General features: G+C 32.6%; 1 protein-coding gene across 1 annotated transcript in view; it reads right to left on the bottom strand.

Moving 5' to 3' along the window:
• The window catches only part of CDX1 (caudal type homeobox 1), a 28,758-nt gene extending 11,402 nt beyond the window's left edge, over positions 1 to 17,356 (bottom strand). Inside the window, exon 1 of the mRNA XM_053716190.1 lies at positions 16,924 to 17,356. Within this exon, the coding sequence (XP_053572165.1) occupies positions 16,924 to 17,356 (433 nt within the window). The remainder of the gene's footprint in view (positions 1 to 16,923) is intronic.
• Positions 17,357 to 17,570: the final 214 nt, after the last annotated feature.

Below are 17,570 nucleotides of genomic sequence, written 5' to 3'. Positions count from 1 at the left end.
ACACAGTAGAGCTGTCTGGTTGAATTCTGCTATTTCAGCAGTTGACAATCTCTATAAACTATAAATATTTTTACGCAAATGTGTTAAGCACTTTTGATTTTCAGAATTGCGAATAAGGAATTATGATAAGCTTAAGTCATGCCTACAGCCTGATGGAACAACCATGTTTGCTTAATATATGACAGGGAAATAAATCTAGTATCTATGAATGGTGAATCAGTTTGTATTTCTGGATATATTTTGTACAAGCATGATTGTAAAACAAAAATGATAGTTTTGGGGTGCTGGCGAGGTAGTAAATCTTATTTATTGTTCAATTTTCATTTGAAAAATAATTTATTAAAAAAACTCCCTTAGCCAGGCACCCTAGCATGGAACATGTGGTAAAATTGCTAATATAGCCAATAAGTCAATGAAAGGTACATAGAAGTCAAAATTAAACTTTCATTGTTGAGATAAAACATGCACTTTAAAAACACTTTTAAATTTACTTCTATTTTCATTTTTTCTTAAATTTCTTGTTATCCTTTCTTGAAAAGCATAATTAGGTAGGCTCAGTAACAGCACTGCACTACTGGGAGCTAGCTGGTAATTGGTAACTGTGCACATATGCAAGTAGTCATTGGCTCACCAGATGTTCAACTAGGCCCCACTTGCAGCTGCTTTTATTAACTCATTTTCTTTTTGCACTTTTATGTGCCGTTAAGCATAAGCAAATCTTAAAAATAAAACACTTGTAAATTCCTCACTTCAATTGCTTAATTACATTAAACAATCTGATACTGTAAAATATTTTTATTGCACAAAGTAAAAAACTAAATAAAAACCCTTTGCAATATATGTTTTACTTATTTAATTATTTATTTACCTCCCTTTTCTAGTAATATAACGTAAAACTGCTGGTGTATATATTATCTTGTCTTCATAGACTCTGGCCATTCAGTACAAGTGGAATATAAGTTTGTGCACTGCGCTAAGCACTCACTATGGCATACTATGGTAGTATGGCACTTAATCCTTGGAATTTGTAGAATAACAAAATTCTGCATTTTGTTCTTTCATTACAAGAGTTTTTCTTGGTTGATAAGATATATTAGGCGTTTATGCATCATATCTCTTTGAACCATCTGTGACTCAGGAGTTTGATTAATTATATTTTGGAATATATATATCTATCTATCTATATATATATACTGTATATATATATATATATATATATATATATATATATTTATACTTTTTATATTTTATATATATATATATATATATATATATATATATATATATATATATATATATATATATATATATATATATATATATATACATATTAGCCAGGGCGTATTTTGGCCTAGGTAAACAAGGCACTTGCCCATGCCCAGTGCAGCAGATTTTGGACAGTAGCACATTTTGAGTCTCACTACACAGACACTCACTATACACACATACACAGCAGTACACACACACTACATACAAACACACACACACACTACATACACATACACACCATATACATACACACACACCATATACACACATATACACACACTTGAACATGAACATTTACTTTGGAAATGCCATGAAAAAAGTCACATTACAAACTCACCAAATATTATGACCAAAAAAGGCCTAAAACCTGGGGGGGTGGGGCAGCAGAATTATGAGTGCCTATGGCAGCACAAAAAAAATACGCCACTGATATCAGCACTTTTCATTGTTTTTCACTTCAGTTTCCACATAAAGCTGCGTGTTTATTTATCCATATTAACATTAACGATCCACTTCATTTGCAGTCGTCTGATGTATAATGATTTATAACTGTCCTAGTGATAAGCAAGGTATTAATTTCCTATCCCAGCTGCAGGCAGCTGGCTAATCGTGCAGTAGAACCCGCCCTTAATTGATTTACACAGAAGCTGTTATAAGTGAACTCATAAAAATTGAGACATAAACACTATGAATGTTGGGAAGTTCTGTGTCTCTTTCTTTGAGAATATTGGAGATTTTAGAAGTTGGGCAGGTTTCTAAGAATACCAAATGCTATACCAGAGCACAAATAAAATTCTTATAGACTTGAAATAACTTCTACCTTTATTTTTTTAATTTAAAAGAACATGTTTAATTTACAATAAAATGCTTTTCTGTGCATGGACAAAAATGCAATATGTGTTTATTATTCATATATTTCCTAGAATTCAACTCTGAAGTCCATCATGCAGAACCTCAACTCTACAATATTCTATTCATTGATTGGTTGATCCGGGCAGGAGCTCAATTATATCTGTCCTTAATGGGTCACAGCCTAGAAGATAGCATAAACATTAAGGGCCAGATTATAAATGGAGGGCAAAATATGCGCTGGTATTATGAGTTAGGTCCAATGCGAACGGGACCTTGCATTTGCATTGCATGGAAGCATTGCGCTCTTGAGTGCACGCTTCCATGGGCTCTAATGGGAGCATCATTCTGATGCCGTCATACACAGCACAGAACCTAAGCACAGCGAAGAGAGTAAGTTGTGCAGCGATGGGCAGCAATTTTAAATATATATGAATATGAATATATACACATATATTTATGTGTTAATATGTGTATAAATTTACAGGTAATAAACATTCCCCATAGACCACAATGTAAAGGCACTTTTCAGTGCCATTTTTTTCTCAAACACCCCACACCCGCCAACTTTAGCCCCTTATAACTGCCTTATGCATTTACTTTATTAAAAAAATAAAAATCCTAATGTTCTTATTTTTTAATAAAGATTACTACACTTAAATTTGGGGGCATTTAGGAAATCAACCAGTGGTCAGAATGCTAATGGCTGGTTATTTATCACACACCCGCAAACGGGCAAATGTGTCCATTTGCGAGCGTGCAATAAATTAGCGTTCCACTTGAAATATATCCCTAATAAAAGAGGCCTTTCAATTAATGTGTCTCTGAAATGCAAACACAAATGTTATTCACAAAATGTTTTTAAAACAATGTGTATATGTGTATATAATGAAGTGACTGTGTGGCCAACACTGAACATCCAAGGCCTCCATCTCTTATTTAATGGTATAATCCAAAGTGACACTTCAGAATGAAGAAAGCAGTGCAAGTTATATAGTAAAGAAGAAACAGTTGTAAATCCATTCAGAATTTAGTACCTGGATGTCTAGAGGTTTTTTTTAGCACCAGATTTGTATTCTATCAATAAATAGGATCATAAAGTGAGTGAATAATAGCCAATCTGATTTATTGTACAACATAATTACTGTAACTACCAATAAAACAGCATGTATTGCCTAATAAAATTTACATCAATATTGTAAATGTCAGGATGAATTGTTATGCTTTACTGTTAAGATATATTCCCACATTTTCCTTCAAATCAAAATAAAGAGAAAGCCCAATATTTAAATAATTCAAATAATAACTTGGTAGACACAACATTAATAAAGGTAAGGATTACATAATAAGAACTTATCATTGGACATCTTAGAACTAGTTGGGTTATATCATATGGGGATAAAATATGTGCTTGTTTTCCATAGGGCTTGATAAATCCCAAGAGCCAAGTACCACACCTACTAAAATTTTGGTTTCTTACTTCTTAGACTATTCTACAAATATCTTTTTAAATTAATTCCTAAAAACATTGTAACTGACTTCCCAATATTCTGCCTGGCTCTAGAATTTCACATAAAATGTGTAAGTCATTGGATTAGGAAAACGTTAAATGTGGTACTTGAAAAGCAGGAGCGAAAGTTCTAGTCCAAGGACAAAATCTGAGTCATGTCTCCCTCCATATTGTATGCAATTCTTAACAATTTTAACCCTGTATATACTTATAGTCACACATAGTCAATGTATCTATTTGTCTATCATCTATCCATCTGTCTGTATGTATGCCTGCCTGTCTGTCTATCTGCCTATCATTAGAGTAGTCACATGTGAACCCTGGAGCTCCAGGCTTGTGTTTCAGATTACGAGTGGATCGCAAATAACGCTCACGCTTGAGTGTTAATTGCTCTAGAAGTTAGATTGTTGCGCTCATCGGGTTGTGCTCATATTATAGATATAAAAGTAAACTGTTTTTGCTCTCGCAGTAACCAAACTAGTGCAAAATCCAAAGTTAGAATATGGCATGCACATTCAAGTATATCTATCTATATATATATATATATATATATATATATATAATGGTATTTAATACAATATATATCTATACCTATATATACACATGATTATATATAGGTATAGATAAATTCAGATATATATAGGAATATTTATTTAGAAATACATAGAACATACTCTGCTATGTGCAGAACATTGAAATGTGAAAAATGTCAGTAAATACATAAAGTCTTTATTAAAGATGAATATTGCATAAATATGTTTTTACATGTTTTCATCTACTTAACGACAAAGGGCTCCAATGCACTTCTATATATGTCTATATATGCATTCATATGTATTTATGTGTTTATATGTGTATATATGTCTGTAAAAACATATATACACATATAAATACATAAATACATATGTACACATATAAACACATAAATACATATGTACACATATAAACACATAAATACATATGTACAGTCATATAAACACATAAATACATATGTACAGTCATATAAACACATAAATACATATGTATGCATATATAGACATATATAGAAGTGCATTGGAGCCCTTTGCCGTTAAGTAGATGAAAACATGTAAAAACATATTTATGCAATATTCATCTTTAATAAAGACATATATCTATACATACATATCCTTATTTAGACATGTATGTATATGTATGTATCCCTACTTTAAAGCCCTTTGCCTGCCTTTTTTTTCTCTAACACCTGAGACCTCCTATCGTTGGGCCTTTATAACATTTGTGTCCAATATTTTTTTTTAAATGTTTTTTATTAGATGGTGTTATGAGTGTAAGTGTACTTTGTAATGTGTTTTTGATGTGTTTTGTGCAACGTTTATGTTTTGTGAAACCGTTAACCAGAGCTCTGAAGTCACCTTTATGATTCTAGCTTACACAATCGCATTTACTTTGAACTCGTAATACGAGCGGTAAGCCCAATGAGTGAAAAACCTCACAAAATATACCATTATCGCTCAGGCGCAACCGTTTGCGCTCCACTCATCATCTGGCCCACTATGTACACCGTGTAATTGCTGGAAGTCTAAAAGTTTCCATAACATCAAATTAATCAAGCCAAAAAATTTACATGAATATGGTTATATCTGACACTTCAAATAGCAACACACACATTCAATACATTTATAAATGAAAAGAACGTGTGAGCGGACTTGATCCGATATTGCGGGTCATGTCTGCTGTACATCGATAAATGTCGACAGCATACGCTCTCTGCATTTATCATTGCACCAGCAGTTCTTGTGAACTGCTGGTGCAATACCGCCCCTGCAGATTCGCGGCCAATCGGCCACTAGCATAGGGTGTCAATAAACCCAATCGTATTGGATCGGGTTGATTTCCGGCTATGTCTGTCCGCCGCGGACAGGTTATGGAGCTGCTTCATAATTTGTGTTTCTGGCGAGCCTGAAGGCTCGCCAGAAACACGGGGCATCAAGCTCCATACGGAGCTTGATAAATATGCCCCTTTAAGTATACTCCTAGATGTGTTGGTTGATAATGGGTAGACTTTACCATTCTCCATGGGATGATTAAATTGTACAGCATTTTAGAGTCAGGCATACTATTAAAGAGTCACAATAGATTTGGTTAGGAGTGTCAGAAGTATATGCATAGTACATATAGTTTTAATATTTAAAGGGATAAAAAGGTCCGAAATGAAATCTGCACAAGTGCATTTCAATTTGAAATGGAAGCATTTTTGCAGTATACTTCTATTGTAGTAAGTCATTACTGTTTTCAGTGTCATATGCAGATATATCCAGCAAGGGCCTATGCACCAGTATTCAGAGAGTTGGTGGCATTTGAATACTGGTGCACAGTGCTTCACAAGATATGTGCGTATGCCACTGAAAAAAAACAGTAATAACTTTTACTCTAAGCATGTTTGTTAATGAGAGTATCTGACAAAAATGCTTCTCTTTCATTTTGAATGCACCCATTTACATTTCATTTATTACCTTTCTATCCCTTAAAAATATAGTTTCTTCATAACGACAACACAGATCCAGGATGCCACAATGTCTTTCAAATGTACTTCTATTATCAAAATGGAATCGTCCTCTTGGTATCCTTTTTTGAAAAGCAGGGAGCTAAACTCAGGAGTGTGCATGAGTCTGCAGCAATATATGGCACCAGTTTTTCAAGAAAGTTAAACAGTAAATTAGCGAGAGCACTAGATGATAGCATTTCTTCCTTCCATGAAGCTGCTGATTGGTTGCTGCACATATATGCCCCTTGGCTGACCAATGTGTTCAGATAACTCCCAGTAGTGCATTGCTGCTCCTTCAACAAAGGATACAAAGAGAATGAAGCAAATTATAAAAGTTAATTGAAAAGTTGTTTAAAATTGTATTCTCTATCTGAGTCACAAAAGAAAAATTTAAGAAACAGTGGTCGTAAGACCGCTGCTCATTAACTCGTCCACCTAAGAGGTGGCGGACAGCAATCAGCCCGATCAGGTTGATTGACCCTCATTGGCCGCGAATGTGCAGGGGGCGGCATTGCACAAGCATTTCACTAGAATTGCTTGTGCAGTGATAAACGCCGATAGCGTATGCTGTTGGCATTTATCAATGTCTGCCCGCACATTAGTAAATCGGCCCCTGTTTCTTTAAACATTTTGCACAAATGCTTCTTATGGTATTTAGATGCATTGCTGTGCATTTCAAATACTACTGTTATTATGAACATATATACTTGTCAGATAATATACTTATTTTTTACTTTTTTTTTGTATTGCATTGTTGGGCTTTAATTGTATGTTTTAATATTAGCCATAACAGTTTTTAAATCATTTTAGGGTTTGATAGATATTTTTACTGTTTATTTTACATTCCACATAATTAGCTCAATAGATTTTGAAGAATATACTTATTTTAGGCATCTTATATGTTTTATAAATGTTTGTCTTTTGGAGACAGTTTTCCTGTCTCCCACCAAGCCCCAGTGACATGTAAATGTCTTTCCCCTCTCCTTTTGCTGCTTTCTGTTAGACTACATGTGAAGAGAAACTTGTAGTGTTTGTTTTGCATCTTATGTGTGAACAGATAGAAGATATGGTGTAGCTTTAATAAAATCCAGTTTCCACTAGAATGTATCTGACAGACTTTATCTAATAGGTGTACCTATGAGCCTATGGGTGATCTCAGACTGCAAGCTCCATCCCATAGAAGATAAATGCCTTCTATTTAACCCATAAGGTCTGGGAATGTGGAAGTGAAAATTTACAGAGCATATAATTAAAAAAAATATTCCAATTTACTTCAGTAATTAAATGTAACTCTTTTGCATAGTATCCTTTCCACAAGAGCATACTGAGGCAGGCTTAGAGGAATGTGCATGTGCTATATATACTGCTTATAATTATGTCTAATACTTATTTAATGTTGAAGACGTGCTCTTATCAGCCTATGTTTGATCTCACAGAAAACAGATATATTTTGTATATATTTTAGAATGAGTTACATTTGACAGAAAAAAAATATTTGGGAAGTTTTTAAATATGTACACACTATTTGAATCATAAAAGTTTGAATTCATTTAACTGTAGCTAGTTATATATATATATAAAAAAATGCTTCCTCACACAGAAAGCCATAGATATAAAAAAGGTTTCAACGTCTGCAAAGAAAATGGCAGACAAAACCTAAGCAAGAGGCCCACATCTAGTAGAATGCTCTCCCCGGCTATTTCCACCTCCGACCCAGTACCAGCACATTATTTAGTTTGCCTCAATACAAAAAGAAAGCAGCTCGATCCTTCATTTCCTACAGAGCACCACAATAATGGAACAATCAACCGCACACTTTCAAACCTTCCCCAAGTCTAAAATCCTTTAAGAGATTCCTCTCTGCATATCTCAAAACAGAATGCACCTGTCATGGTTGATTATATATTTCTTACCTGTTCTATGTTAAATTTTGCATATATTATGTATTAATATTGTTTTTGTATTTTATTGTACCCTACTGTATGCAATGTTTTGTGGACCCAAGACATACTTAAAAACAAGAGAAATCTCAATGTATCCTTCCTGGTAAAATATTTTATAAACAAATAATAAATAAATACAGTATTAATATACTAATAGCCTGATTCCATAAAATACACTGGACTATGCATGATTTTCCCTGCCAACAATTGCAGACGTAGCCCTTATGGAATTCTATAAAAAAGGGGCTGCCAGTGCGAGTGGAAAGATCTCTTCCATACAAATAATGAGAGCTATCTGAAGTTCACAATGGCGGATGAGGTACAGAGGGAGTAACCTTTGTGTTACAAAATAAATTACACTTGGTCAAAACTTGCCAGCTTTCAATTTGGATGTAAAAATAGTTAGAAATGTAGAACGAAAATGTTTATAGGATTACATTGGGATTTGAGAGAAAATTTCATAGACGCCCATGGAACCACCATGTTCAGCCTATTTTACAAAAAAAACAATTAAGCTTTAAATTTTGTACTTATAACTATGAATTTCTTTGTGTTTTATGCACATCCAATGTACTTAATTTACGATTTACACCGACTGTGCATATTTAATATGATTTATTCTTGTGTAATTTACTTACAAATTTTACATTTTTCATAAAATACAATTTTGTTAAGATTTTTGATGCGCCTTAACATTACAATTTTTTTCCTACGTATTATTGTCTGATGGTTCAATTATTTGCTTTGCATGGTTTTTAAATTACACATTTTATTGTGCACTTTTGTAATGTATGCAAAATGAAGTATACACCCTTTAGAGAGACACCCTGTTCTCAGGGTAAAAAGTGGCTTATTTATTATTCCACCAGGGAAATAGAAGGGTTGGTGAGCATTCTTATAGAATCTCACCAGCCCAGAGAACTTTATAGAATCAAGCCCAAAGTCTTGCCTGGTGCTTGCTAGGGTTCTGTTTTGTAACTATGCTGTAGAATAAGGAGGTTATTTCTTTTGTTATTGATCAAATTATTTTATTTTGAAGATTAATTAAGAATTTGGTAATACAGAGTATGGAAATTTGTGTCTTGTACAGGAAATTCTAATGTTATTATGTTGAATAACTAATATAGATATATTGAACTATAGCATATTCCAAATTTGTACTTAAAAAAATGAGTATGAGCTATTTAAATTTAAATGTAAAGTAAAATCAATGCAAATCATTTATGTAATCTATACTAAAGTTTACTTGCTGGTAAAAGATATGCCCTACACTTTTATTGGTGGAGAAGGACATGTCTCTGCAAGCCTAGTGTGTGTTTCAGGACAGAAACACATATTAATGGAATATTAAAGGGACACTGAACCCAATTTTTTTCTTTTGTGATTCAGACAGAGCATACAATTTTAACCCAACTTTCTAATTTACTCCTATTATCAAATTTTCTTCATTATCTTTATTTGAAATGCAAGAATGTAAGTTTAGATGCCAGACCATTTTTGGTGAACAACCTGAGTTGTTCTTGCTGATTGGTGGATTAATTCAACCGACCAATAAACAAGTGCTGTCCAGTGTACTGAACCGCTTAGATGCCTTCTTTTTAAAATAAAGATAGCAAGAGAATGAAGAAAAATTGATAATAGGAGTAAATTAGAAAGTTGCTTAAAATTACATGCTCTATCTGAATCACGAAAGAAAAAAATTGGGTTCAGTGTCCCTTTAATATATTGTACACCTGTGTCATAGTAATTTAACTGTAATGCTGCTAAAAGACAATGAGGTCCAGATCATTTATTTATTTACTGCAGCATAGTTTTTTTGGTGACAATATCTAATGCTGGCAGTATTTTCAGTGTACTTTGAGGGTTTGAAAATAATAGGATCCTCATTGGTCCATGTATGTACTAACTGTGGCCTGGCATAGACTAACTTGGCTGAAATAGCAAAACTGGAGGGGGGACAAAAGCTGTTTATTCTCTAAATCTAAATTGTCTGTAAAGTCCCAACATAAATATTTCAATCAATAGCCAAAATTGATAAAGACAAATTGATAATAAAAATATAGGAAACTAACCATCCACAAATCAATTTGTAACCAACTTGGGGTAAACTTGTCAAATGTAGTTTAATTTAGTCTTTAGAGATACAGTCAGTAAGCAATTTCTGTGTAAAATAATAATTACTTTTTTCCAGCCATCTTGTCAAAAATAGTCTACTGGACAGTTGGGTTTTAATAGGTAAACCACAATTTGTTGCATTGGTAAAGACACTTTCAGATGAGGTCTTCGAACATGACAAAAAGACAATTATAATACATTTTCTAGCGCACTGAGGGTAGGGTTATAATATGCACTGCCAGCAAGGAGCCATTTTAATGTCATTGTTATTATTTTTTTATTTATAAAGTGCCAACATATTCATCAGGGCTGTTTATGGGTATAATTGATATAAGTAAAACAATGATAAAATGTGTTTTTACAGTTTGATCAGATATTTGATTTAAATAAATATATAAAAAAAATATATACATAGGAAAAAAATATTTATTTCAAAATCAATTATTTCATGTTTTATTAGACTTCTTCCTTTTATTTTTTAATATATAGTGTATTATTAATACCTAACCACTGAAAATAAATAAACATAAAATATTAGTCAACAATGAAATATAAATTTAGCATAAACATGGAAGCTAAAGGTGCAACATAATATTATAATGCTTATTGCATTATTTTCAAAATGAAAAATATTTACATATTTCAGTGTAATTTGTATACTGCCGGCCTTTTTTACTTGTCAACATAGTTTCCGATTGTTACACAGGATAAATTGCATGTGTGTGTTATTTGGTGAATACAATTAGTAACATCACTGTTTTATAATGCACATTTAACCCAAGAAGCTGGGACAAACTATTTTCCCATGCAGTAATCTGGAAGAACCAGGCATGATGTTTTTGTATTTTCTCTGAGGCTAGTAACACACATCCTGAATTAGTAAAAAAAAAACTATAGAATGGTGCCCAACATCAAAGCTTTTCCTTTCCATGTCCCTCCGCCCCAGAACAGGTTAGGACAAAGACTCTGAACAATTGAATGTATTAATGTTCTTGTTTATCTCCTCCCTCTTCCTGCACAGGAGTCTCTTGGAGATATCTCTTGGTCTAATTTGCATTAGAATAAAGGACAAACTTGTATCATTTGTATTTCTCCAAAGGGAGCCACAATAGAGGCTTTCCTTGCCATGTTCTTTGATAACCATGGATATAATGTTGGGGCAACATAGACTAATGACAATAATGACACTTAAAACAACATTTGTTTCTGTTGACCCCAAAACTTCATTTTTTAATGTCTATCTATGATTTATACATACATATATATTTAGCTATACATTTCTGAAAGCCAAGGAATTATTTTTTACAGGTATATAATGTAAATGATTCCACCATAGAGAAATAATAAGTTAATCATTTCTTTCAACTATTGACCCTGGCATCATTTGGATAGCAATTAAGAACACGTGTATATATGCGTTTACATGCAGAGCCACTTCCACTTTCATAAATGCCAAAATAATGCAAGTAAAAATTGTCTTTACCATGCCCTTAACCCTGATTTCACAAGACACCACAACATGATTACAAGCATATAAATCAAACTATTTTTTTATATATTTACCTTTAAAATAGTTGTTTAAACTGCCAATAGATGCAATGAAGTGGTCCCAGTGGTTTTACAATGAGAAATTAAATGACTCTTAATATATCAACTCTTTAACAAACAACAAATGGTTGGCCTTCACATTAAAATGTTAATCCTACCATTTTGATTTTGACATGCTTACAAAAAAACATATAAATACTCAATAGCTATTTAGGCTGAGCTAGAATAATATGATAATTTATAACTATATATGGTTGCTTAAAAAAGATGAATAAGTAGGATATATTATTTCACATTTGTTTTTAAGGATTCAAACATTAAAATCGAATTATTAGACAGATACATAAAGTAAATTAAACCCATTTTTTCTCTCCCAGATTGTACTTGGTACTTACTTATTCGCTGTTTTAAAATGAGCAAAGTGTTAAAATCTGTCTAAGAGATCATTGAGCAATAGTGTTGACTACCCTATATTTAACTTCTACTAATTCAGTAATGTCTTATTTTCATTAGCACATAGAAATGCTTAATAAATAATGTATATATTAACATAAAACATAAAAAAATAATTTTCTCAGATTGGTCAATGTAAAATTATTGTATACCAGTATGTATGAAGTTAAACTAATAAAATATATATTTGTACATTCTAGATATTGTTAAAAAATATACAAATAAAATACTAAAGTGCCAGAGTGAAACCAAAAGACCCCAATTTGAATCTTTAAAAAAGTGTACTAATTCAGAATGTAATTTTATTGTTTATTTTTTAACTAAAATTCACTAAATTTTATTTGTTACTGAGACAATTAAATAAATGGGAAACATATAAAACACAAGAAAAGAGTCATTACATTGGAACCAATCAAATAATTATAATTAAAAATGAAATGAAAAGATTAATGACTATAAACGATTATTTTCATCTGATATGTTCTATCACCCAATGGAGGGAAGACATTACAGAGAACTAAACTGTGGAACTACTTTTTTATTGATACATTGGGAACAATGGGATGAAAAAAATTATAGAAGAAAGCTTAAGTTGAGAAATATTACTTGCCAGGAAGTAGGCGCCAATATTATATACACATTATACTTTTCATTAAATTTAGGAGCCAGAAATTATGATAAATACATAAAGTCACCCAGCCACCTTGATTCTTTTGATATTTTTAACTAATATTATATTATATGGGTTACTAGATGGCTCTTCAAAGCACATTGTTATAAAACCCTAAGGGTAAACATTTGCACTGTCCTTTGTCTAATACCTAATAGTACAAAAGGTTGACTAGTCACACTTTCTAAAATGTGGTTTAACAGGGAATTTTTAGATAGTGTAGGTTCTCCAATAAAATTATGCCATTGAGTTAGAAATTCCATTGTTTGGCGCAATCATCGATTGTGCAACTCATTAATTCTAGATTTCTTAATTAGATTTTGTTTCTACCAAGTCAAAAAATAAACTTGTTTTTCATTAACCTTTGATCTACCATGCTAATCTTTAGCATATTTTTTTACAACATGGCTCCAATTATGTTTGATTAGTTATGTGTAGATATATTAAATAACCCTTCACTAGTATATATATATATATATATATATATATATATATATATATATATATATATATATATATATATATATATATATATATATATATATATATATATATATATATGTGTGTGTGTGTGTGTGTTTGTGTATGGCAAATATGTTGCAGAATAGAACAGAACAATAACAAAATAACTGCAATTTTTAGGAGCCAATGGAGGAAAATGTTGTATGGATGCAGGAGAATTAATCAAAGTTAACAGTTAGAACTATAAACATAGAACCCATGGTATTAGGGATTTTTAAAAAAAAATCAAATTACCTTCTGTCACTTTGGGATCTGTTTATAGAGGTATGAGTAAGAATTGACCATCAAACAAGTTAAGAAAACTATGGTAAAATATCCGACTTGGACAAAAATCTGTAAATGACTGTAAAGTTGCCTTTGGAACATACTTGCCTAGTCCAAGTAGGCTCAAACAAAAACAGCTAATTAACACTTTGAACTATTAGCTATTCATAAATACCTGATTTACAACCAAATTGTCAAATCCAGACAACTTTAAAGCTAGTTGAGAATTTCACGTTGCACACACTGCACATGCCAACATGCTATATTTATAGCTTAAAAACCTAATTATAGTGAGTCTCAGGTGTAAAATCGTTAGAAACAGATATTTGTGTCAAATTAGTATGCATCCACTAGCAGCCAAAGTGTTCATTTTAGGACAGGTCCACTGGTTTTTTACTTTGTAATTTTGATGGTTTACAAAAAAAAAAACTTGCTTAGGTGGTCAATGGAACTAAGGTGTTTTAAAATCTTTTGGTAATGTCAATTCAATTTTGAATGTGACCACATTCAGTCAGCTGCTTCGAGACTTTTACAGAAATGACTTCCAAGTTAAAGTTATGCATCATAGTCACCTACAGTTTGAAGTGAATTTATGGCAAGTAATTGGACCATACACATTTCATCAAGCATTTAAATAGCTTTCTGGCTATATCATCATTTAGCTCTATAAAGAAGCCTGTCATGTGCACAACTTGACTAAGTGAAAAATGTATCAAGATGGCAGGTGGACAAGTTCTCAAGTAGAAAATCTGTTCTACTGTAATCATCACTTGCTATGCAGTTTTGCATGGCAAAATGAAACATTGCACAAGAGCTCTCTTGTGCAATGATGTCCCATGTTTTTATGCATGCAAATCACCCAAAACAAGTGAGTGTTGGAGTAATGTATCTCAGAGGCAAAAGAAGCACTTTCTTCTTTCTAAATTTGTGGTTGCAGACTTACTCAATGCAATGCATATTTTTCCTTTAAGACAACATTAGTGAATATATGTGTGAATTAGAAAAAAAACAACAACATAACTTCCAAATTATGGATACATTTTCAACCAAAATGTTTAAATGTATTTATGTTTTAGTGATTATTACTACAAATTTGCCTTTGAACAGGCCTTCTTTATCCATTTACATCCATTTATACATCTCAATATTTTGCAATTCAACAATATACAATGCAATTAATCTGACGGGTAACTTTTTGGTGGTATATTATATTAGTAAAAGTAATAATGTCAAGAGACATAAATATTGCAGTAATATTATAGCATGTTCTGTCTCCCAATTAACATCTAACATACAAATACTAGGGTTAAATGATTATTAGCCATTTCTCATGTTGTATGGTGAAATAACATGTTTAGGGTTGTTTTCAATGAATCATGAAATACTGTTTTAATTTCTAAACAAAGTGATGATGCAATCATAGACGTGTAAATGTATACATTATTTTGGGCTCCATTTATCATTTCAATTCTCCTATATTTTCTCCTAAAAGTTCTCATGAGAAAAAATTCCCCTATTTATCATTCAAAAATACTCCAAAAATTGGGCAAGTTTGACTGTAAAATTCTCCTACTCTGTTCTCACTCTCCTTGGAGAACATGTTCTCCAAAAAAAGGGTTAAATTAGATCTTTTTAGGTGTATTTCTAGTTACAAATGTATCATTTATATTCTCCTGTGGAGGACTGCAAGTTCTTCTGCAAGTTCCTGCATTAAAGTTCTCCATAGCTACAGTGGAGAACAGCATTAGAAATCTATTTGCTACCAGTTGTAGAAGCAGTTACACAAAAAAAAGAGCTTTACAAGGTGCAAAAATGATCTATAACATAGCACATTAATAATGGTTATTGGAGGGCAATAATAATTTATGATGGAGTGAAAAAAATATATAATGGAGCGCCAAAATAATATATAACAGAGCACAAAAATTATATCTATTGGGGCATAAAAATAAGATATTAAAAAAGCGCTAAAATTGAAGCACTAAAACAATGAAAATGTAGATCTATTTTCTTATATGAACGTTTTCTGAAGAGGGGCGTTAACAAAGCTACTAGGAAGGCTGTATAAAGATTTCTATCGGTTTATATATAAATGACATGGAGAATAGTTGCTTATTTTTAGTGATAAATAAAGAGAAGATACTAATCCGACTGGAGAAATTTATCATTCTCTTCAACTTTTTAATGATAAATATGGACACGTGCGTCTCTCCTAAGGAGAGCTGTGGAGAACTGAAAGGAGAATTCCCCAAACTTTTGATAAATAGAGCCCCTAAAGTTGCGGTGAGAGGGGAAGCACAATCATACATTTTTTTAAGCTACCCAAAATTCCATCTTTTTCTGAAATATTCTTATTTTATTTCAACCCTTATTTAAAAAAAAATAATAATAATAAATAATAATAACACTTAATTGAAAGTGTGGCTCATATCCTTACATTAAATACTAAAATATGTATTCTTATTAAATAATTTTGTTATAATGAATCCTTATACTCTCTATTTCTGATTTTAAAAGCTAAAAATATATAAGTTTTTCGCCAGTAAGAGTAAACGCATCACTTGATCACTGATTTTTTTTTATGAGGGAGTCAACCTTTTACGGAACCAGATTATTTTTTGAACCAATGCAATTTTTCTAGGTTTGGTGATGTCCTAAACACTGTATATATATTCAGACGAAGATAAACAAATGTTGTATGAATCTAATAACAAAGTATAAAACGTTATACTTTATTATAATCAGAAACAAGATAGCATTACTGTAATATAGATCTGTATTTAACCCCGCCCCTTTCCCACCGCGCAATATGTGTAATTATTTCCCTTCATATTCAGATTACCCAAATTAACTTAATTATTCCAAAATAAAAACTTTATAATAGAAATGACATGGAGAACGTATAATAAAATTATCGTTTTAATATGCGTTATAGGGACGTCTAATCTAAAGTCAAATATTGTGCATTATAACTGAATTTGCCAGTTATACATCATTGTTGCAAAAGCAATCTGAAAGATTAAATCTTTAAAGCCTTATTTCTACAATAGTTTCTGAATTGAACTGTATGTTATTTAAAATGAATACACATTAGCCGTTGATTTGGTGCGTTAACTGTGCCAAATGATAAAAGATATTCAGAACTGAGTGGTATGAAATAAAAACAAAATAAAAATTTAGCGCAATAAAACTATGAATATATATATATATGTGTGTGTATCCCTCTTAGTTAGTACTAGTATAGTTGTCCACTCACCATTGCTTGTGTTAGTAGTGGGGACTCCACTGCGCCTCATCCATTCATATGGGTTGCGCCTTTGCGCATTTGGAGATAAGGGGGGGACTGAGCTGTTAAGAGTAGGGGGCAGAAGTCCAGACCCTGGGGGTTGCACTGGGTTAAAGTCTGTGGGGCTGAATCCAATCTGAGTCGGGTTATTTGCAGAGGATGTTGGCCCTGGTCCATAAGAGTGCCATTCTTCTCTGCTGGGTCCATAAGGGGAGCTCCAGGTGCTAGCAGGCTGCCCATGATGGGGGTCGCTGTTAATCCCAGGTACATGGTGGTAGCTTGCAAATTCAGGATACTGGGGAGGTGCAGGAACATAATTTTGAGGGTTTATATTCAAGCCAGGGTGCCTGACTGGGTTGGGGTACATATTGTTGTCCTTATCCAAAAGATAACCCACGTACATCTTTGCCAATAAGTCCTGTGCACATAATGTGCCTGGCCAGCTGTCTCCTGTGCCTCAGGCTTATCCCGGAGTTTCCTTTAACTATGTTCTTCTTCCTGGTTGACTGTTGCCTTCACCTTCCTCGTCAGCGCACTAGCAATCACTTTGAGAGGCACCTCCCTGTCCAAAGCCTTTTATTGGGCAACTGGGGCTCAGATTTGCATTGAAAGACAGC

The sequence above is a fragment of the Bombina bombina genome, chromosome 6 (assembly GCF_027579735.1).
Source record: "Bombina bombina isolate aBomBom1 chromosome 6, aBomBom1.pri, whole genome shotgun sequence".
NCBI classification, from domain to species: Eukaryota; Metazoa; Chordata; class Amphibia; order Anura; family Bombinatoridae; genus Bombina; species Bombina bombina.
This window is presented reverse-complemented; position numbering and strand designations above follow the sequence as displayed.